This window comes from Numida meleagris, chromosome 12, assembly GCF_002078875.1.
Source record: "Numida meleagris isolate 19003 breed g44 Domestic line chromosome 12, NumMel1.0, whole genome shotgun sequence".
NCBI classification, from domain to species: Eukaryota; Metazoa; Chordata; class Aves; order Galliformes; family Numididae; genus Numida; species Numida meleagris.
Genome location: NC_034420.1, coordinates 17,576,548 through 17,599,668, shown reverse-complemented (window position 1 = coordinate 17,599,668; position 23,121 = coordinate 17,576,548). Strand labels below are relative to the sequence as shown.

The 23,121-nt window shown below is 51.9% G+C and overlaps 1 protein-coding gene across 1 annotated transcript in view; it reads left to right on the top strand.

Moving 5' to 3' along the window:
• Positions 1-21,567, top strand: part of DPYSL3 (dihydropyrimidinase like 3) — a 31,625-nt gene extending 10,058 nt beyond the window's left edge. Inside the window, exons 2-14 of the mRNA XM_021410501.1 lie at positions 5,795-5,883; positions 8,049-8,233; positions 10,287-10,451; positions 10,747-10,808; positions 11,279-11,359; positions 12,919-12,987; positions 15,230-15,350; positions 16,133-16,289; positions 18,581-18,722; positions 18,984-19,154; positions 19,702-19,881; positions 20,503-20,665; positions 20,968-21,567. Coding sequence (XP_021266176.1) covers positions 5,864-5,883; positions 8,049-8,233; positions 10,287-10,451; positions 10,747-10,808; positions 11,279-11,359; positions 12,919-12,987; positions 15,230-15,350; positions 16,133-16,289; positions 18,581-18,722; positions 18,984-19,154; positions 19,702-19,881; positions 20,503-20,665; positions 20,968-21,056 — 1,605 coding nt within the window. The 5' untranslated portion in view covers positions 5,795-5,863 and the 3' untranslated portion in view covers positions 21,057-21,567. The remainder of the gene's footprint in view (positions 1-5,794; positions 5,884-8,048; positions 8,234-10,286; positions 10,452-10,746; positions 10,809-11,278; positions 11,360-12,918; positions 12,988-15,229; positions 15,351-16,132; positions 16,290-18,580; positions 18,723-18,983; positions 19,155-19,701; positions 19,882-20,502; positions 20,666-20,967) is intronic.

Below are 23,121 nucleotides of genomic sequence, written 5' to 3'. Positions count from 1 at the left end.
CCGGTCCCCGTGGGTCGCGCGGCGGGGTCCCGCCTGGCAGCGGCAGCGCCCACCGGGGTCTGAGCGCGGCCCCTCTGCGCCGTTTCCTATTGTCCCCAGCAGCGCGCGGCCGGAGCGCAGGTGGGGTGGGCGAGCAGGGAGCCGCCGGGGCGGGGCCGCAGCCCGGCTGCTGCGTTTGTGTCCGTGGTCTGCGAGATGCTCCCCGTGCTCGTAGGCGGTGCGCTGGATTCCGACCCCGTCTCCTTTCTCGCCGCGTCAGGTGCAGCGGTCCCCATTGCTAGTGCAGTGGAGCAGGGGACCACACCTATTACGAACGCAGCACGTTTGTGCCACCGCCCAGCGAGAAGAAAGGCGGCTGACATATTTTCTTTGAAGCTGCAGGGAGTCCAGCTGCCCCGGAGTCGCACTGGTGCCTCTTCGTGCTGATTGCTCTGTAGGGTTTTAATGCTGTGATACAGCTCATGCCTTCCTCCGTGGGGTGCAGCTGCTTTCCCCCCAGCCCTCCCTGGAGGAGATCGTGTGGGGATTTCTTTCTGGAAAGCGAACAGGTCTTTCGTCTTTTGTTGATGCCTTTCTGCTGACTTTGTATTGCCTGTTTTTCCTCCTGAGGACAGCTTTGTCCTCTTGAAGAAAAACAGCGGTCAAGCTTCATGATTCTCTTTAATGTTCAGGTGCAAACAAATTGCTCTCAAAGAAGCACAACCACTACAAAGAGAAATTCTTTTGTCAGTCCAGATTCTCAACCCAATTGCTTTAATAAGCAATATTGCCTTTTCACAAATCTTGGCTTTTCTGTATCCCAGAGCACAGTAAAAGAACATTGCAGTTGCAGGTGGAATTTTCCCCATTCTCTGGGGCTTTTTCCACAGGGAAAGTGCAATCCACTTTATGGATGTAAATATGTGGGTATGTGGGGCTTCTTCCTGTTCCTCTGGAATCCAGCAAGGATTTTCTCACTGCACTGGTGACAAAGCCTCACAAGTTGCTTTATTTCTCTCTGTTAAATCCTTCCCTCAGCCTACTGATGCTTGAATTGCTATGAGTGGATGGCATCTTTGGAGCTGACACCACAGGTATTTCTGTCCTGTGACGTGTGCAGCTTGGTGATACCCCCCTGGGACTTGCATGCCCTGAAATTTGGGTCAGATGGCCATATGTCCTGAACGTGTGCTTTGAGGTCCAGGGTAAGCAATGAAGTAGTCAGGGGCTGGGTGGTCTTCTCTCTTTTAATAGCGTAGCGTAAAGAAAATCTCAGTTACAATAGCTTCTCAAGAAGGAAGGCACTGCAGTCGCTTTATGCAGATTGTGCCTCCCCTGGGCATTGTTTCACTTGTTTGTTCTTCCTTCCTACATTTCCATCCCAAGGTCTCTTATTGCCTGTCAGGACACATAGCGTCAGCTAAGCTGTGCTTGTTAGAAGAGGCTGTATTGTGCCGTTAGGATGGAGGAGAGCTCAGGGACATTTTAAGCATCACAGCCGAAAGATCTTGGAAGTGTCTTGTGCTGGCAGTAGCTCACCTGTAGGTCTCAAACTAACAGCACTGCTGAGCCTGCAGAGCAGTGCCTTCATTGTGTCTGTCACCCCAGGAACAGGCAGATTTGGCTTTTTTGCAGGTATTGGAAATCAGGGTGGTTTTACTCCCTGGCAGCTATTGTTAAACTGTTTTGTGCAATTCTGGAGATGCACAGACACTCCGTTCCTATTTCTTCTCATACTCAGCAGTGTTGCTGTCACAACGGGTGGCTAGTTTCTGACAACGATCTGTGGAAAAACAGAGTTTGTCTGATGGATCAGTTTGCAGCCAATTCTGGTCTTTTCTAGGAAAGCCATTTTAGTGGAGAAGCCAGAAGCAAGTGAGGGGTGCATGTGTTTGTGTGGGATAAATTGGTGTGGAATTACTCCCAACCTGAATTGGAAAAGCCTGGCTGAAGTGACATGTGACAGTGTTACAAGCAAGACCGTGGCCATTGAAAGAAGGTTTGGAAGTCTGGGCATGTGTGTTGGTGGCAGTGTGGGTAAAAAATGGGGAGGAGGGGGGGAGGATAATGAAATATTTTGGCTTTCTCAGTGCCTGCTTCATCAGCTCAGGAGCTCTTTGCTGCAACTTACATTGCACACAATGCATCAGACTCAGTAGATGCAGTGCTACTGTCCAGATGTGTGCTCTTGCTGGAGCACTGAGCTCAGGAGTCATCCCAAAACTTCTGCATGTTTATTAGCTCCCCCCACCCTGATATAATTGAAATATTTCCTTTCCTTCTGTTCACAGTATGTTTTCCCATCCCTCCGGAAAGAGAAGTAGAGGGTCAAAGAGGGGAAATGCCTTACCATAGTTTCACAAAATAACTATCAACGGAGCAGTTGGTTGGAACAAAATATTCTGGTCTTTGTGCTTTGGTCACAAAAGCCTTTTCTATCCCAAGTGGTCTGGAGTTCTCATATCTTCTCATGGTGTGGCTTGTGCTCACCCCTTTCAGCCATCTCATCACAGCCCACAGGCAGCATCTCTGCGACGTCTCTAGCCTCTCTGGAAATAAAGAGGTTTGCACGGAGCTGTTTGGCATCTTGTGTGGGGAGAAAAGCCTCAGTTACCAACTGGGCAGTTCTGTTCCCCACCTGGCCATGGGTGTTGGGGAACAAGGAGTTAGTTCATGGCTTTTCTGACGCTGCAATTCCAGCCTGAGGCTTTTCAACACTCTTGTGTAGTCCCCTAATGAGGACACATTCAGCTGCTGATGTCACACCTTTGCAATTAGCATCTATTCTTTTTCAAGGTAATGAGCAGTAAAGCCACGCACCTGCTTCTGTGCTACCCTAACTATGCCCTTGTGCTTAGTTAGTAAAGAGAGCGCTGCTCATGGCTGCATCCAGCATCCCTGCTATGCATCACACCAAGAGATTTAAGAGGACCCATGATACTCCAGGATCTCAAATGGCCAGATGATGCTCTTAAGCATCAGGAGCAGAGTGTGGGCATGAGGAAGTGGGTAATGGTTTTGAAAGCTTCTTAGGACTGATCCCAAATGCAAGCAGGCAAAGCAACAGAGTGTCCAGCACGCAGATGGAGCTGCTGAGCAGGGCAGAGGTGTTGGGTGGCAGAGATCCCAGCGGGAGTCACAGCGCTGTGCCCTGGGGCACCTCGTGGCCATGCGCTGCTCCTGCACATGGTGCTTGCAAAGAGCCAGGCTCCTGCTCACTGCTTGCTGCCATGCCGGGCCCTGGCACGCGTGGCACCGCACTGCTGGTGGGTCTGGGGGAGAGGGGCTGGGGCAGTGCCTGTGCAGACAGGGCCTCCCATCTGCTGACAGTGCCAATGACACGGCCCGACACGGACTGGCAGGGGGATGCGGTGGGAGTGGAGAGGCACAGCCGAGCTCTGGTGGGGGAACAGTGTGCTTATTGTGATCTGGGGCCACTCTGGATGCATGTGCTGCAGAAGCTGCCTATTAAGTCAGATTCACTTCCTCCAAACTGTTTCATCCTCTTCCTTTCTGCTTTCCTGGCCTCTTGATTTCTGGGTGCATCCCCGAATAATGCAGAGCCTGGAGATGGGGCATTGTCAGAATGTTCCTTACTTTACTTTGTTATATTTTTCCTCCTTGTTAACGAGTGGATACCAGCACAGCCCTTCTCCTGCTGTGTGCAGAGATGCTCTGGTGGGCAGGCGTGGGGCAGGCCCCGTGGCAGAGCCTGACCCCTGAATAAAGGCACTGTTTGTGCTGCAGCTGTAGTGAGTATAGCAACTTTATTTATTTAGCAACTAACTGAGCACTGAGCAGCCCTTCATGTCTGCCACAAAGTGACCGTTTGCATTTGTGTGTGGGCGTATTTTTTGACTTCATATTAGCAGTTTATTCAGCAATTGTCAAGTGTTCCGATCTTCTGCTTCCTGTGCCACCAGTGCCCGTGCCCCTGCGCTTTCTCTAGCCTGAAGAGCGAGAAGAGGTGGTCAGCATCAGTGTGTGCTGATGCTTCTGCACTCTGGCAAGAATGAACCCCAGGGACCTCAGAAGGAGAACTCAGGAGGTGCAAAGGCAGTGGGCGTGGTGTACTGGAGTCTAGTTGTGGTTTTGGATTTGGGCAGGTTGTTTCTTTTCTTTCTCTTCCAACAGGCTGCCTAAAACAAACGGGTCTGCCATGGCACGTGGGGCAAATGGGAGAAACTGTACATACAGTTAACTGGAGTATTGTGTTTCTCACCATAGCCCTGATTTATAGCCTGTGCCTGATACTGCTGCATGGTAATTGCTATCTGCCTTTCTTGTAGTGATACTTAAATGCCGATCCTTTGCATCCCTAGGAGCCGTAGCTCAGCTGTTTTCCTTTGTGACTGACAGGCTATAAGGGTATATCTGTGGTCCCACTTCACTCTTCTAGTGTTTTCTGAACTTAAAATTGCAGTATTGTTAGTGAAATTATGTTTGTACAGAAGCAGAAGGGAGGACAAGTGCCCTGTGCCTGGGAGGCGGAGAATCAGCGGTCTGTTAGCAAAATGGTCTGTGTCTGAGGTCCTTGGCCCCAAGCCTGGGCATCCACTGAGGTGTGCAGCTGGGGAGAGGGGCTGCAGGCTGGCCCCAGACCTGACGCTTCTGGCCAGTGTGCCTGGCTGAGCTGCAGCAGAGACAGATGCAAGTGAGGGGTGCCTGTGACCTTGATGCCACCAGTCAAGGTAGAAACTCCATGTGCTGGCAGTGACCTGCTGGTTAGCTCTATGCAAACCTCTGCTAGACCTCAGTGTTCCACCTGCAGTCAGGAGAGAGGAGAGCTGAGCTGGGTCTGCTGCTCAGAGAGGAGTGTGGGTGTGAGGGGTCAGGCACGGCTCCAGCCTCGGGCTGCATTGGGCTGTGGGTCCTGGTTCTGTGCTGCTGGTGACCTTATCTCAGCTGTGGAGCCTGGGGCTGATGAAGGCTGTCAGTGCTGCCAGGGAGAGCCCGGGGAGACTGAGCTGCAGCGGCTGAGTGCACCGTGCTCTGTGCTGCCTTCCCCACCCAGTTTCTTTGTCTGAACCGCGCACGAGTGAGATTGCCTTGCAGTGCGCACCAGCCTTGCTCTTCGGCTGCTGTGTGCTGCCGGGCGCGAGGGGATTCTCTTGCTGTGAATGACCATGCAATAGTGATATTTCCAGACATCCCCTGGAGGGTAGCAGATGCAAAGCAGCAAGCCCAGCTCTCCTTAGAGGAATGAACTGTGCAAGCTCCTCAGGATGTGCCTATGCGTGAACTCTGCAAGAGGCTGTGAGCAGCTGGGTCCAGGCTTGCACTGTGGTGGGGGGGGAAGGGTTCACACCCCAAAACTGGGACTGCAGGCATCTGTGGGAGCAAAGGTGAAAGTAAGGGATGGTTGAAGTCTGGGAAGGATGCTGGATGTGTTTTAAGCAATCAAGAAGTCTGGATATCCTCTGGAACAGCAAAAGCAGATAATGTGTGAGATCAGGGTGTTTGCCCCAGTACCACATGCAGCCAGTGCTCAGACTTGTGCAGAGCGAGGTAGAAGATGGACCCCATATTCCTCAGGATAGAGTCTGTTCCCTGAAGCACAGTGTCTGTTCTCTCAGTTGCCCAGGTCCAAAAGTGTGAATGCAGGAAGGAACATAAGAGCATTTCTGAACTGGGTGTCGTTCAGTCCTTGTGCTTGTTCTGTTTTCCAAGTGTCACTGCTGATGTGAACTTTCTGAAGTATCTGCTGCTGCAGTGAGTCATGTGATGCAGCAGGAGAGCACCCAAGAAAGGCCCTCCTTTGGCAGCTGAGAAATGCATGTTGCCTGCTGCTGACTTCTGCTTTTTCTCTTCACAGAGTGACCGTCTCCTTATTAAAGGAGGGAGAATAGTCAACGATGATCAGTCATTCTATGCTGACATTTACATGGAAGATGGTCTCATAAAGTAAGTATGGGACTTCCACAGTGTATTATTTCTGTCTCCCCTTAAATTAGCTTCAGGTTGGATGGTTACTGGATTTTTGTGGATGCAGTCTGCATCCTGCTTGCCAGCTGGTGAAACTTCACAGCTCGCTTTGGTTGGAGGCTCAGCTCTCCGCTTACATGAAACCTAACATGTTTGCATAGTGAGTCCAGTGACTGAATTGCAGCTGGACTGGTGACCTTGTGGTACAGTGTCTGCAGTACAACAAAGCTGTATCTAACTGCATCAGGAGCAAGGTTTGTCTTTGCCTCCTGTGTTCCCCTGTGTCACCGGTGTAAGAGTGAGTGACCCCACCCCAGATCCCATTTCTTAGCACTAATGAGGAGCACTGTGCTGCGGGTCATCTGCCTCCCTGAGATTTTCAGGAACTGCAGGCAAACCTCTGGGCCCCGCTGGCTTCCTCACTTGTTACAGAGGGGAGATGATAAGTCTGTTGTCTAAAAGCTGCAGTTCAAAATCAGCAAATTTTACCTGGGACCAGCTCCAAGTTGGGTGAACTGAAAGAACCATGACAATTTGCAGCAGAGGGACATGAAAAGCCATTGCTTGCTCTATGCTAAGAGGAAAATACCAATCTTTAAAAAATGTGGCAGTAGATAAATAATTTTCATTGTGGGACTGGTATTTTTATGAGGCTGTTTTTAGCTCAAGGAGGAGAGCAGTCTTGATTGACTACTGCATGTACCTGAACAGGGACCGGAGTCGGCTTTGGGTTCTGCGATGGAACAGATTTTCTGGATGTTCTTGGGCAAATCCCTTAGCCTCGACAACAGCCTGAAGGCTGCGGAATTCCATTGCCTTGGAGTTGAAACACTCCAGCAAATGAATTCTGTTAAAAATACAGTGAGCAGTTTAAATCCATTGGTGAGGGATTCATCTTAAAAATTGTGGAAAGAGCTGCTGATGTATTGCCATGAGGACACTGGAGCAAGGAGCTCTGTTTACAGAACATGTGGGATTTTAAGGAAAAAAACTGTAAAGTGGAGATGTTGAATGAAATGCAAAAGTGGAATTTGCTCCTCAGTTACCTCCCCAGCGTGCCAAGGAAATCAGAAGTCTTCCAGTAAAACCACTGTTTATTTTATCTTGATGTATCAGGGAAGACTGAGAAAGGCTTGATGAAAATAGGATTTCTGAAAGAAGAGATTGGAAGGCTGAGTGCTACATATGGGCAGATAAAAGGATTGAGGGGGTGGGGAGCTGAGTGAAGGGAGTCCCCACATTCAGGTGACCTGGCCTGCAGAAGAACTAGTGTGTCTGGGGAGGAGAATATCAGTTGTCCTCCAGAGGGCTTTCAGTACAAGCACTTTGAGCTTTGAGTAGATGTATAACGGAGATTTTAAGGTTGTTGTTTTCAGATGTTTTGGTGTACCTGGGGTCTTGCCTTCACTACTGCATGGGCCTTCTGGTAGCATCCTCTGGGGGTGAGGAAGGACGGCAGGTGAGAAGGAAGGTCCTGGGGAGAGGGCCTGTCCTTTGGCCACAGGGTTTTGTGCTCTGAGCAGCATTGCCAGACCCTGCCGAGCCCTGTGCTGGCCCAGCAGCTGTGGCATTACGGTGGGAAATCATCTTTCTCTGTAAGTAAGCCTCAGTCTTGAGCCTTACTTAAGGTGAGCAGAAGGATGGGGGAGAAGGGAGATTAGGGGTGCGGCTTTACTGAAGGCAGGCCTGGTGTCAGGGCTTGGGGAGCACTTGTCCCAGCTGAGCAGGTGGGACTGCTGCACTGGGAATGCCAGCAGGTGCCTGGCTCCTGGTCAGTGGGGCATGAGGTGACCTGGGCAGCTTCTCACAAAACAGTGCAGAGATCTGCGTGTTCATCAGACCATGCTCCTGGCCACCCTGAGCCAGTGCCTGCCCCAGACAGCTGGTGTCACAACAGACACTGCTAAAGCAGGCGGACAGATGGCAGCCCTCCCAGGACTATGCAGATTGCAATTTTGGGCAGGCCAGACAACCTCACGGTTGGCTGCTCGGTGAGGTGGTCTCACCTCTGGTTCCTGGGAAGGAGCAGGGCATTGCTGCCGGGCTGGGGTTGGCCTGGCGGCTTCCCAGCTGACTTCTGATCCATTATATGGTGGGTGGTTTTCCTTCGTGTGTGGCTCACCATCTTGATGTGGTTTCATCAGGCAGATTGGAGACAATCTCATTGTCCCTGGAGGAGTCAAAACCATAGAAGCCAATGGGAAGATGGTGATCCCTGGAGGAATTGACGTCCACACTCACCTGCAGATGCCGTACAAGGGGATGACAGCAGTGGATGATTTCTTCCAAGGGACGAAAGCAGCCCTGGCTGGTGGGACTACAATGATCAGTGAGTGCAGCAGGCAGGTCCCGTGTGTGACAACACCCAGCAGGCTCGTGTGCTTTTGAGAGAAATTAAAGCACTGCTGCATTCAGTTCTGTAACACTGCATGGGATCAGTTTGATGTTGACTTCCATGACTTCTGACAATATATTTTTTTTGTGCAGAGGGTCTGCAAAGAGGGCTGTGCTGAAGTTCCTATGTAGGGCAGCAAAGATGGACAGAGATGACAACTGACAGGAAAGATTTAGGGGATATTTTGGAGAAAGGAGAAAGATGATCACTATTGTCACTGCTACCCTCTGGAAGAGGCAATTGGGAACATAAACACATCTGATGCTTGGGAAAATAGGGGAGAGGACTGGGAAGGGAAGTCCCTCTGGGAGCCTAGAAATGTGCAGGCTAAGTGGCAGAGACCAGAGAGCCATCTTGGCACTGGTGATCTTTCAGAGACTCAGTTGAGGATGCTTGTTGTCCTTGCCAGGCCAGCCCACATTTCTCTCTGCCCTGCTGGCGTCTCAAATGGAAAAGAGATTGGAACAGAAAGTGCAGCCAAGTGTGCAGCTCTAGCTTTTGCTACCAGTAACTTGTGGCAGGGCAGGTCTGAGCGGAGCAGAGCCCTGGGATCTTTTCATTTGAGAGGGCCCTGAAAATGAATTTTCCTGACCAGTGGGTGAAACGTGCCTTTGGGTATTAAAATGTGAAACCTCTCAGAGCATCAGCTCTCTTCTGCTTGAGTGCAGGGTAGCAGTAAACCATAGAGTGTGGGACAGTTCACCTTCTGAGCTCTCTTGGAGAGGCAGAGCAGTGAGAGGCCAAAGTGAGAGACTCACTTACCTGAGTGCAGCCCTTTGGTGTAAAGGGGGTATGTATCAGGATAGCAGTCCAAATGTGTGCCAGCTCTGGTTAGCCCTCACCCATGTCCCCAGTCAAACACTTTTTTGCAGTGCATTTTGGACATGCTCCTATTCTGAACTGGGGAAGGCATATGCAATAAAACCCCAATCCAAGTGAAACTTGTCAGTCTTAAGAATTTTTTGTTTTTCTTTCACTCTTGGGATGTTGCCCAGTTATTTCTTTTCCTGCTTGCTTTTCACAGTCTTCTTTGTTTTAAAGATCCGTGACAATGTGCTCATCTTGTCTGTGATGTCTATTAATGCAGACTGTGAAGAGCAGGATGAATTTGTGGGACCCTTAGTGCTGGGAAGGAGAATGTGCACAGGGCCCTTTGCACAGCTTTAGATCCTATGTTCTGCAGTGCTCCAACATCTGCAGATGCTGGTGCCCCCAAGAACCTCAAAAAGGAACAGAAAAAAAAAGAACACTTTTTTTTTTTCTGCCTGGTTAAATAAAAATAGGGCAGTGTGATGCTCAGATGACGCTGAGCAGAGAAACAGAGCAATGTCCTGGCATCCTGCACTGCTCAGAAATAAACAGTGCTAATGAAAAAGGAAAGGAGATTCTGAGATCCTTCTGTGGAAAGCACCACTAGCATGCAGTGCTTGCAGATCCAGGCTTTGCTGCTGGGCAGTGGCCACAGCTACGTGCACGGCAGGTTTTCATGGGATGCAGGAGATGGAATACATGGGATGCAATTATTGATCCTTCCAGTAAAGGACTGGGCTTCTTGCCCTCTCTCTACCAGTTCTCCTTCCCCTTTGGGCCAAAAAAATCTTGGAGTGGCAGGGCTTGCGGTGGTGTGGTAGGCAGTAATAGATGTGTTAGTGTTGCGGTGCGGGAGGAGACTGTGTTAATGAGGTGGAAGTGGGGGTGAGGAGGAATGAGGTCCTGAAGCTCTCAGCTCATTTCTCAGCAGAAGCCTGTAAAAGCCCCTGGTCCTTTGCCAGAGGCTGTTAAGTAAAAGCTGTGTGCATTTCCCCCCAATAACTGCACTTGAAGGGAACCACAGAAGTAATGGAGATGATGAAGGCTGTCCTGAAGCAGCTGGGGAGACAAATCTGGGATGGTGGAGATACCTTGCAGCATGCAGGGGTAATGTGGGGTGTACATCGGGACATCTGGCCAGAGGAGCCTTTGTTCATGACCCCCTGTCACCCTGCAGTGGACCACGTGGTTCCAGACCCCGAGTCCAGTCTGGTGGAGGCATTCGAGAGGTGGCGGGAGTGGGCGGATGGGAAGGCCTGCTGTGACTACGCGCTGCACGTGGACATCCCCCGCTGGAGCCAGCGCGTCCGGCAGGAGCTGCATACCATGGTCCAGGAGAAAGGTTTGCTGCCCTGTCTTCCTTGCCCCTGGCTGGGTGCAGGGGACCTGGCTGAAAGGGGAAGGTGGTGGATGCGCTGTCTCTGCTCCTCTGGCTGCCGAGCACGATGGGATCCCTGCTTGGCCTTGAGCTGGGAGTTGGCATTCTGTGGATGAGCGGCAGGACAGCCAGCCAAAGCAGAGAGCCTCCTGCCAGCCAGCCCCTGCTTCCTTTCTCCAGGTCTCAGTGCTTCTCATGTGTCTGGGAGGAGGAACTGTTGGCTTACTCCCCTTCAATGTCCTCTCTGCTCTTCTCCTAGGAGTCAACTCATTCATGGTTTACATGGCCTACAAGGACTTGTACCAGATGTCAAACACCGAGGTAGGAGCTCTTTTATGGCTTTGGTTGTGTGTGATTGGAGTGCTAGCTGGAAAGCCAGCAGCAGTGCTGTGTAGTCATAGCTCTGCAGCCTGAGGTGAGACACTTTGCAGGGGCTTGCATGCTGCTCGCTGCTCATCCTTGCTGCCTTGAGAAGCGCGACCCTCGGGCAGCCCCTCACTGCTCAGTTGCAAGCCCCTAGGTGCTTCTCTGTGGCTGGGCTCCCAGTTAGAGGATGGCAGGCAGAGGGGTGGGCTGGAGAGGACAGAGAGCGCCAGCTGGGAGCAGGCAGCATCCTGAAGGCACTGCCTGGTACAGCCACAGAAGCTGATCTCTGTGTGGCTGATACTGGGTCCTGCCTGACCCTTTCCCTGCGCAGCTCTCTGCTGGGGGCACAGTGCGGGAGACGTACAGTCGTGCAAGCCAGGGCAATGTGCCTGTGTGGTAATCTCTTCTTCTTGTCTCTGTTTCAGTTGTATGAGATATTCAGCTGCCTGGGAGAGCTGGGTGCCATTGCTCAAGTCCATGCTGAAAATGGGGATATAATTGCCCAGGTAGCTACTCTTCAGGTGTGCAGGGACTGGAAATCTATCCTGCGCTGATTTGACGTGGGGCCTTTGTAACATGACACTAAAGCTGCATGGGCGTCTTTTGCAAAGCGATCTCTTTGCTGCTCAGCAGTAATATCAAATTTACCGAGATTTTCTGCTGTGAAGTAACTGGTGGGAACTGCAATAAGGAGTTTGTGAGACCCTTCAGCATCGTCCTTCGGGACACTAATCTGCACTTCAGCATAGAAGAACTGGCTCATGGTATTTCTGTGTTTTGTTTCTGAGAAGCAATAGTAGGTAAAAATCCATTTCAAAGAAACATGGCAGATAACCCAAGGAATCAGGAGGACAAATGTTTTGATGTGTATGATTTTCTTATTACAGAAAGCATTGTCATCTTCTAGAGATACTAAAAAATCAAATAATTTAAAGGGATATCAGATACTGCCAAACTATTTTTTTTAACAAAAGTAGTGAAAATATTTGTGGCATTTAAAAAACAAAAACAAAAAACCAACAACAACAACACAAAAAACCCACACTGGCCAAAGTTTTGTTAGGTAGGTGGTTTCCTGCAGCGTTAGAAAGGCAGGCTGACAGATGAGTGAAAGCAGATTCCAGCTGCTCTTTTTCTTCCAACAATTAAAAGAAATTTGAAATGGGCAGAACTTCTCAGGAAAAATCAGGATTTTAAAGGACCACCAGATAACTGGAGAATTTATTATGGCAAAGCTTTTGCAGCTTTGTCAGTGGTGTGAATGAGGCCTGAACCCAGAGTCGTGGTAAGGAGACATCTCATCCCATCTGCAGCTTCTCCCTGTCCCAGAGCAGTGGGAGGGCTCTGGGACCGCTATGCCCTGTCTGAGTGTCAGAGGCTGTCAGCAGCAGCCTGTCACTGGCGTCCCCTTGCCGTCACTCCCTTCTGCTGGCTGCCCTTTGGAAACTGCTGCAGTTTTCCTGTGCCGGGGCTATGGGTTGGTGAGTGCTAGGTATCAGTCCCACATGGCAGCGGGTGCCAGAGCATTGCTCAGCAGGTGCCAGTGGTGCCGAGAACCAGCTGAGCTGCTCTCTGGTTTGGTGCCCTTGGCTGCGTCCTGCTGAGAGGCTGGAGTGGTTTCTGTCTTTGAGCTCTTCATTACTGGGAGGGGGAGCCAGGGCACTGGGAGGATCTGGGAGACGAAGTAGCAGGGAGCCCTCAGCTGTGGGGACCTCATGTCAGCAAGGGATGGCTCCTTGGTCCCACAGGGCTGTCCTGAGGCTGCTTGCTTCTTTTTGCCAGGTGTGTTGTTGCCACCAATGGCCACTTTAACTCCTATCAGGAGAAGTTTAACATTTTACATCTGGATGAATTTCTCATGTTTTCATACTAGCCTCTGTAGGTTCAAAGAGAGATCCTTTACATACTTCTGGATGAAAACAAAGCTCATTTATCTGCCTGTGCTAAATACAGAGTGTGGTGACAGCTCTGTTTGGCTATCGGGAGGGGTCTGCTTGCCTCGGGGTGGGGGTGGGGGGGCAGATTCAGGGACTGATAACATCCCTTTGTCCTTTCTGTGTCCTAGGAACAGGCCAGGATGTTGGAGATGGGAATCACTGGCCCAGAGGGCCATGTGCTGAGCAGGCCTGAGGAGGTAAGGCACAGAACAGTGCACCGAAGAGCTTTTCCCATGAGCCACAGTAGGGTGTACTGCAGCAGAGCTAAACGTGTGTAGGTGTAATACTGTCTGGTTCATGACCAGCTCAAGAAAGAGTGAGATGCTCTTTTGTGGCGAACATTTTTCCACCTTGCTGGAGTCTTCTAGCAGAGAAGAGGGCTTCTGAGTTAAGAGATGAAATAATCAACAAAAAATTCTGTACAGCTGTAGCAGCACGCGGGGCAGGTTTGGCAGCATTCATTTTCTATGGGATTCCAGAGTGTAAGAGGCCCGAGGAGAATAGAAAGGCAAGTTTTAGTCCCTCTGAAAGGTCACTGTTCATGTGTCTGAGCACAGACAGATTCCAGCCTCTTCCTGCCTAATCTCTGCTTAGGGTCTAATGTGGGTTTCGAAGTCAGACAGACAAAGCCATTGGTGGAAGGAGTGGGAGGGGAGGAAAGGGGGAATTTCCTGGTTACATGTCATTGTCAAGACACTAATTAGATTATTTCTAATTTTAGCTTACAGGGTATTTTTCTGTTTGGTCTGTTAATCTGAGTTGAGTCTAATTTTAGATAGGTTTTCTTGAGATAGCTCCCTGCTGAGAGCTGTTTTTAACTTTCTGTGGCACATGAAAGAAGAAAACAGTAGGGATCTGGTACGACAGCAGAACTGAGTAGGGGAGCACAGTGACAGATACGTACTTCAGGGTCTGCAGAAATAAAATCAGTTGGCTTAAATTAACAGTATAAGAAGCTGACTGTATTGTAACTGGTAATGACAGATAGAGCCTAGTGTAATGCATTCCTTACTGTCTTTGAAGTATGAGACGATAAAGAGAGAAGACTCAGTGTAAAAGACAGTGGATAATAGTTCCTCTGTGTGTAAATGTACACTTATTTTTTTTATGGCTTTAGACCTGTTGCCACTAGCTGGCAAGCTAGCCTGCAATTACGGGATATTGTGCCAGGATTTGAGAACTGTCCTGTTATCGTAAGACAGCACTGCAGTTCTTCTTGTCCAAAGCCAATAAAGCATTATTGAGTGTTTGATCCTGAAATGCCATTAAAGCATAAGGCAGCTGAGAACAGTGCAAAAAGGCTCTAGATGCAGTCTGTACAGCCAAACCCAGATGTCATTACCTTTGAAAAGAAAGTGTTCTTCTTCCAGCACACCTTCAGCCTGGGAAAGCATTCAGTGGCGTGCAAGTGGTGTGCTACCCTCCCAAAAGCTTGCAGGTGGTTGGCAAGGCACTGGGAGGGTGACTCAGGGTCCAAGGGTCTGCTGTGTCCTGGAAGGACCTCTGTGGGCGTTAAAGACATGCTCTTCTAGCAGGTGGTGTTGGGGATTCGGTAGTGCAGGATGGTGCTGCTCCAGACTGGATCAATTTTGAAGGGTATTCAGTGATGGCCCTGTTTGCTCCTGTCCATATGTTAAAGCCCACTCAAGTCTGTAAATGTGCTGGTATGTTTTCAAAAGAGTTCTTAAGCAGAAGAAGAAATCTCTTCTTCTCACTGTCTGATGGGTGATGCCACAGACAGGCTCACAGAAGTGTGTGAGGTGTACTCGTGTGTATGTCTGAGTGCAGTGGCCTGTTGCTGCTGGGAGCACTGAGCAGCTGCAGGCAGCAATGGCACAGTGCCTGCCTTCCCTGGGGCCCAGCTGGTTGGTATGTTGTCTTTTTAAGGCTTCTGTTTTGAACTTTCTCATGCTGAAGACTGAAGCCAAGCTGCAGAGCTAACACTTGGAGAACGTCTGGGGCTGAGCTCAGGCTGAGCAAGGGCTGATGTCATAGTTCAAAGATAACCCTGTGGTGGAAACAAGCCGTGCTCCAGCAGCAGGCTGTCCAGGACACCCAGCAGCTGGCTCATGGAACAGCTGGATCCCGCTGCCAGCAGCGCACCAGGGCACAGCCTGCAGCACCCCAGGCATCAGCAGGGCAATGTCTGATTAAACCAAATGCTTAGAGAGGCAGAGCTGCGTCTGCCTGTGCTGGCTGGAGCTGTGCTTCCAGGTGTGGGTGGCTTGCCCTGAGCTCTTCCTGCTGCTGACAGAACTGGAGCCATGCAGGGGAACAAGCTGCGGCCCAGCTCCACGCTGCAGCTCTACAGAGCGCTGCTTGGCTCTGGCCTGCGGGCTGGGCCTTGGAGCCTTCCCCGGTTACCGGAGTGAGCACAGCTGGCAGAGAGCCCTCCTCGCCTGCTGCGCTCCTCTGCAGCCATGCTGTTCTCTCTTCCAGCTGGAAGCAGAAGCTGTCTTCCGAGCCATCATCATTGCCAGCCAGACCAACTGCCCTCTCTATGTGACTAAAGTGATGAGCAGAAGTGCTGCAGACCTCATTTCGCAAGCCAGAAAAAAGGGTGAGCTGGTGCTGTGTGCATCCACACTGTTGCCATTGGAGTCCTGGGCAGCTGGGTTTGGTGTTGCCCTGACAGCTGGGCTCAGACCCCTTCCTTGAGCAGCCCAGAGCTACCCCTTCTTCTAGGGAAGGTCAAGGTTTTACCTGATTTGCAAAGGGCTATGGGGATGCTGCACCAGGCCACCTGGAGCCGCCATCTACGGCCATGTCAGGTAGCATCAGGGTGTGGGCATGGGTCAGGGAGGTGCTTGGAGACCTGCACCTTGGAGGTACTTTCTGTGAAGGGCTTTCTGCAGGGAAACTCGCACCATTCGCATGCAGGTGGTTGAAGCTGCTGGGTACATCCCTAGCCTCTGTAGCAGTGCTGGCCCTGCAATGCTGGCCATGCAGTGGTGCTGAAGTGGACACATCCCATCTGAATGCAGTGAGTTGTGCCCCTACCCACAGCTGGCACATGAGGGCTAGTGGGCAGCTTTCCTCAGAGCCTTGCTTCCCAGTGGCCCAGCCAGAGTTACAGCCATTGGCAGAGGCAGGGGGACATGTTATCAGCCCTCTGGGGTCTGAGGCCATGTCTCCCAGCACCACATGCCCTCCAGGTCTGCACCACCATCAGGCTCTGCAACTGGAGCTGAAGAGCTGGGACGGTGCCTGTGACAGCAGAGAGGGTTCTGGACATGCTGTGGACCCAGCAGTCCCTCCTGTCTGCCCTAGAGGCCACAGCAGACAGCAAAGATCAGACTGCTGTAGTCACCAATCCTGTATCCTCTCTGCCCCTTTTTCCAGGCAACGTGGTGTTTGGTGAGCCCATTACAGCCAGCCTGGGGACTGATGGAACACACTACTGGAGCAAGAACTGGGCCAAGGCTGCGGCATTCGTGGTCTCACCCCCACTAAGCCCAGACCCCACGACCCCTGACTACATTAACTCCCTCCTGGCCAGGTGAGCAGCAGTGGCCAAGCAGGCCACGCCTGGTCTGGTGGCTCTGCCAGTGACTGCGAGCAGGAGGCAGCGCCTTTGGCCTGGAGTAGCCAGAGAGGACGCCAGGTAGCCTAGACATTATTCCAGTGTGAACCACTTCACCCCAGGGATTTAATGAGTTGCCTGATGAAATGGCTGCCCTGGGGCCACGATGGCTGCCAAGGGAGACACTGAAGGCATAGCACCAGTAATGAGAAAAATACTATGGCAAGCAGTCATGAACTGCTTTAAATGCCCTGAAGAAGGGAAAGAAATGAGGGCCAGGCAGCACAGAGTTGTCAGTGACAGCACTGACCAAGCTGGAGAAGCCCTGTGATTGCGGGAAGAGCAGAAGCAGAGGCCTGGGGTGTGGCTGTGCATGAGGAGGTCTAGGGGCACAGGTGGAATAGCTCTTGGGGACCCACCTGCCAAATACCACGCTGGCTTTTTGTGAATAGTAGAACAGCCCACAAGGAGCATTAGGCTCTTAGGGACAGCTTGTGCACGTCTGGCTGGAACAGCAGATGATTTTTCACCCTAAAGGCAGGGGGAGGGGAAGGGATCTGTTGAAAGTAGAGAGCAAACAATAGAAGCACTTCAGCAATTTGAGGTGACCTTTCTCTTAGAGCTATCCTCCATCCCCTCACTGGAAAGGCACGCACCATAGCCAGGGACGCAGTGCCTGCTGCTGGCTGTGCTCACATGTGAGCTGCAAGCTCCACTGCTCTGCATTTGCAACTGAATACTAAGTGTGGTGCTGCTCTGTGCTAGCTGGGCATGGCTGGTGGGGGGCTGTAAATGGAAATAACCTCTGATGTAATGTTGGAAACATCTCTGAGATGAGCAAGGGATGCCAGGTCAGAAATAGGTGTCTCAGCAGAGGGATAAGCTGGGGTTGTGCCCTGGTGAGGGGCAGTGCTGGGTGTGCGTGGAGTTGCTGTGGCTGGCAGGAGAGGTGCCCATGCATTTGGGGTCTGAATGTGCACCTCACCTGGGATTTTGCTGTGGGCAGCGAGCAGCATGTGTTTCTGCTTGGTCTGAATGTATGAGGTAGATGCAGGTCTTAGTGACTGGCAGTGAAACATGAGCTCAACTTCTGAACTTGATTTTTAATGCTTTCCTGCTACTTCAGTACCAAATTTACCCCGGACCTCAGAGGAGAGGCGGGAGCACCTCTGAGCCCTGCAGCCAGCACAGTTCTGTCCCAACGCCTTTCCCAGTTGTTTTCTGTGAGGCTTTGGCAGGAGAAGCAGCTGCAGGGCTTCAGCTGGGCTGAGTAGTTTGTTTTCTTTCACCAGGACAAAGCTGGTGGAGATTAGGAAGTGTGTGGTGTCATCAGGCTGCATCTCTGGCTCTGCAGTCAGTCAGACATATGGCAGAAATTATCAGAGGAAGATGAAGATTACCAGTGGATTAGGACTGATTCGTGGCCCTGTGCAGAGCTGCTGCATCTGTGCCATCAGGGGTTTGGGTCCAGGAGTCCAGCACTTGCAGGCCCTTCCCTCCCAGCTGCTCCAGGAGCCAGCCTGGGCCCTACTCCCTTTCACCTGGCAGCAGTTGTGTCCCTAGCTCCCCTCAAACCCAGCTGATTTTCAGCTTCTTGTCCTGTTCTCCTGGCAGCAGCTGGCTCTGCCCATTCCTGCCCTTTGCTGATGCTGCTGGATCGGGGTGGATGGATCCCATCCTACCAGCAGCCCTCTCCACACAGAGGACCCTGGGGAAGGGCAGGGTGATCTTGTCCTGGAGGGAGCCAGAGCTGCCAGGACACAGAAAATGGCCTCTGTGGGGGACAGTCCTCAGCTGGGCAGGGCTCCTTCCTCCTCGCATGGCAGAAGGGCTGTTGTCCCAAACAGACCCAACAAGCTGCCAGAAATCATTTGTCTAACTCACACTCGGATGTTTTGTCCCTCTAGCTTGATGTGAGTCATAGTCTGTTAGGGAAGTACACCTTTTGCCTTGGCATAGAGGCCGCTGTGTTCACCAAGACATTTCTCCCACTCTGAACTGTGTGCACTGTGCACAGGGTGCTGGCCATGCCCCAGGTAGGCAGTGTGGTGTGGCCAAGCTCTCCTGCCACCATTGCCCAGGGGACTCCGCCACTGTAGGGGCTGTTGGTGGGGGTCTGCAGGCTGAAGAGTCACAGAAACAGGAGTGCAGAGTAATAGAGAGCAGGGTGGGGGCTGCCCACACGCAGAGGACTTCCTAGTCCCTCATGTCTCTACCACTGTCTGACTATGAAATGGCTCAGGATGCTCTTATTACCACCACGCCAGTGGTGACCTGCAGGTGTCGGGAAGTGCCCACTGTACGTTCAGCACTGCGCAGAAAGCAATTGGAAAAGACAACTTCACGGCAATCCCAGAGGGGACCAATGGCATTGAGGAACGGATGTCTGTCATCTGGGACAAGGCGGTGGTAAGAGCCAACCTAGCAGGGAATGGACAGGCTTGATGGGCAGCCCTGTGTCCCTGCCCCAGCAGAGCTGAGTGCCCAGTGGCATGTCTCCTTTCTGGCTTTGTGAGCTGAAACAAGCTGGAGCAGGAGAAGCAGCTGCCACAGGGCAAACAGCCATGATTTGTGAGCATAGCTCCAGCTTTTGGTCTGTCTAATGCCAGACCTGGGCTCTTCCTCTCCCCTTCCCCAAAAGAGTGCTTTGTTCTTTTTGTGTCTGAGCAGGCTACAGGAAAGATGGATGAAAACCAGTTTGTGGCAGTGACAAGCACTAATGCTGCAAAAATCTTCAACCTGTACCCACGGAAGGGGAGAATAGCTGTGGGCTCAGACAGTGATCTGGTCATTTGGGATCCTGATGCAGTGAAGATCGTCACGGCAAAAACCCACCAGTCTGTAAGCCCTCTGCTTGTGCTGGGAATGGATGTGGGAAGTGCTACACACAGTGATCTTGCTGCAGGGAGCTTGGTGCTGCCCTGCTGGTAGATGCAGAGACCAAGTTCCAGCTCTGGGCAGTGCAGCTGTGACTGCAGGGTAGAATGCCTTTGAGCCCTGGGCTCTGCTTGCATCACCTTTCTCACCCAGCTGCCTTGCTCTTCCCCTGCGCCTGGCCTGCACTAGGCTTTTCTCCTCATCTGGGTTACTTTTCTGAGTCCAAATTTTTCCTGGTTTTGTCAGCATGCTTTGTTCATGCCTTCCCATCCTGCCTCCCTCTGTTTTTGCACTCAGCTCCTAAGCAGCAGGTCCCAGATCATGTGGGAGCTGGGGTGGGTTCTTGGTGGGATGGACTGGTGAAGGGCAGGAGGTCTCTGGGGCAGCAGGGCCATTACAGGTGTGCTCTCCCTGCCCTGGCGGCTTCAGCAGCGAGGTGTGGGGACTGAGCAGCCCTCAGTGGGCAGACAGTGCTTGTGTTTCTCCTGACCGTCACCCCTGGTTGCTGCAGGCAGCTGAATACAACATCTTTGAAGGGATGGAGCTGCGTGGGGCCCCGCTGGTTGTCATATGCCAGGGAAAGATCATGCTGGAGGACGGCAACCTGCACGTGACCCAGGGGACTGGGCGCTTCCTGCCCTGCAGCCCTTTCCCTGACTATGTCTACAAGCGGATCAAGGCCAGGAGAAAGGTAAGGAGGTGGGGATGCCAGCAGAAAGAGCTGTGAAGCTGTTATCTGAAATTGCCTGTTTCTGAGCTAGCTGATTGCTTTCCCTCTGGTATATCTGGTAACTTGGAAACAGTGCTGCAAACCTGTGTATGCCCTACTGGGGGTTGCTAAGGGCTTGGCAGAGCTGTAACCTCTGTGCTGGTGGTGTGCTACCACCTGGGCAGGACATTGGGCTGAGTCAGCAGTGGGTGCTGCAGGACCAGCAGCTCTCTTGTTGCCTTCCTGCTGCATCAGGAGTCTGAAGGGAACTGTTGAGTTAAAAACAAGGAGACTGGGCAAAAAGGGCCTTCTCACCATCTGCACAACGTAAACCCATGCCAAGGAGTTGCTTGTTGTATAGTCCCTCAGTGTGCTTTGGGAGACTGTCGTGCAGAAGGTGAGTGGTTGGGCTGAGACACCTCCACGCTGCGGGGAGGTCTTGGGCATGCAGGACAGATGAGCACAGGGCTGGCAGCGTGAGTGGCCTCTGCAGTGGGACCAGGGAGCCTGGGCTCCACGCAGCAGGATGCTGGTGGTGTTGGTGGGCTCACAGGAGTCGCAGTAGCATTGCAGTGTCACTGTGCCACTCCTCTCCGGTAACAGATGGCGGAGATGCACGCTGTGCCCCGGGGCATGTATGATGGACCTGTGTTTGACCTGACCGCCACCCCCAAGGGCGGCACCCCTGCAGGGTCCACCCGGGGGTCCCCCACACGGCAGACGCCCCCTGTCAGGAACCTCCACCAGTCGGGGTTCAGCCTGTCAGGTAAGCACGGCACTGGGTGGGCTGGCAGAGCGCGGTGCCCTGGGGTGGGGGGGGCCAGGCCACAGCCGTAGCGCAGCACTGGACCCTGCTTGTGCTGTGTGGGCCTGCACGCGGAGGAGCATCTGCTCCTGGAGTGGCTACTGCTCTCCTTGGGGTCCTGCCTCAGTCAGAGGCAGAGAGGTTGCCATCGGTGGCCCAGAGCCTTTCAGGAGGACCCCAGCCTTCCTGGTGGCTGAGTCCTGTGGAGAAAATCCTCTCAGCGTCACTTTCCCTTTCCCTTGGTGCTTTCTTGCCCTCTCCAGGTACCCAGATTGATGAAGGCGTTCGCTCTGCCAGCAAGCGCATTGTCGCGCCGCCAGGAGGCCGCTCCAACATAACCTCCCTCAGCTAAACCCCCACACGGAGGGGAGCGATCCCTGTGCAAGCAAAGGAAGAAAAATGGTACATTGGTGTTTAAGAAGGAAAAGCAAATAAACCTGTTCTGAAGAATCAGTAAGCCTCAAGCCTTATGTTTCACAAATGCTACTTGCTACCTAGCTTTAAAGATGTTGCTTCATTTTATTTTATGCATAGCCTTAAAATTCTGTTGCTGTTGTTGTCGGTTGGGTGGGTTGTGTTTTTCCTCTTCCTTTTGTATGCATGCCGCTCAGACAGGTCACTCTGTTCAGGTCGTTGTTGGTGTTGAACACTTGTGGGCAGGCGGGGGCCAGTGCGAGCCCTGGCTGGGCAGGGGTCTGCATCGTGTTCCTTTGTCTTGGCGCTCAGCAGCGCTTCACCATGAGGCCCATGAGGGAGCCCGAATCATCTCTGTAACAGCTGTCACAGCGCCTCATGTAAGGAAATTGACGACTTTGTACACTTTATTAAAAAAGAAAGAAAAAAAGAAACTGTTCCTCAAACAACCTATCGTCCTGGCTGCTTTTTTCCTCTCTGTGCTGTAGCTGCCTGCCTGGCCCCTGGGAGAGCAGGGGCAGGGAGGCTGTGTCCCAGGGGCAGGATGCGTGCAGGGCTCCTGGAGCAATTTGAGGCTGTTTGAGCTGAGGGAGATGTACAGCCAAAGGGAATCTGTGTGTGTGGCACTAGGGGGCCAGTATGGGTATTGGGACCGTGTCGCTTCTTGGGCAAAAGCAAAAGTATTAACAAAACAGCTTGGAGCAGGTGCTGTTGGAGGTCTGCTCAGTTTGACTGTGCTGTCTCTGGCTGCACCTGTCACCTGTGCGGTGACATGGGCCAGATCTTCCCAGCTGGGGCTGATTTTGAGGCTGTGGGCACCTGTGAGCTAATTGGTTCCCCTCTATCAGGTGGTGGTATCAAACTGTGGATCACTGCCTTCTAAAGCTTGCAAAGCATTCAAAAAAGTTAGATTGTGTTTTACATGTTAGAAAAAGATTGAGTGTCAATGTGAGCAGTGCTAAATAAATACATTTTTTTTTTTTGTCCTTAAGTATTTGACCCTGAAATATTTGTTTTTACATGCTTGTAACTCAGAAAGGACAAGTTGTCTGTGCAGCAGTCCTTAAAGGGGCTGTGCCAGAATAGTTGTGCCGGGGTGGGGAAGACTGCTCATACTTGGAATTTTTATGAATTTCTGCTATGAAGTAATTAAAGATTTTTTGCTGCTGCCTGTTAGTGATTAAGCTGAGGCTGTGCCTCAGAGATTGTTGTAGAGAGCTTTGGGGAATTTTTAAAGATGCAGCATTCTCATATAACTTCTTGAGGGTTTTTTGGGGGGTCAGCCAGTACAACAGCGTTGATCCTTGCCCCAGTCAGGAGCAGGGCCAGTTCCCTTACCTGGGTTTGTGGTGTCTGAACCTCTCCTAGGTGGCTGTAGCCCAGCGCTTTGTGGGTGACAGGTATGGCTGCTGTCACAGCCTGGCTTTAACCTGCCCTCCCAGACCCAATTTAGGACTGGGCAAAGAAATGATCTACCATGAACTAATTCTGCTGCAGCTTTGCAGCTCCCCAGACAAAAAAAGAGTCATGCTTTCTGGTTGCTTGTTTCCATGCTAGAAGCATGCAGTAATGCCACTTTCCTCCAGCCTTGCATGCACCCTGTGCAGCAGCCATGCTGAGAGCCTGACCCCAGCAAATAGAACAAAGCCATGGGCACAGCTGGAAGATGAAGGTGGTGGCACAGCGGTGCAGGCACCCATGGGATTCTGGCCAGCTGTGCAGAGGTAACTGGGGCATGCTGCACAGCACTGCAGCCCTGACATGACACATAGAGGGCTTGCAGTCTGGGCTGCATAGGATGCATGTGGCTGCTGCATGCTCAAGGGGAACAGAGGAGCTCTTCTCCCAGCAGCCGCTGGGATGGAGGCTTTTTTGTGCACATGCATAAACCATACATTTCCTGAAGCTAACCCACTCTGATCAATGGGAGATGGCTTTTTCACGCATCAGCCTATCCAAGGCAGCTGTGAAGACCACTGGGGCATCCACTGCACACAATCTGA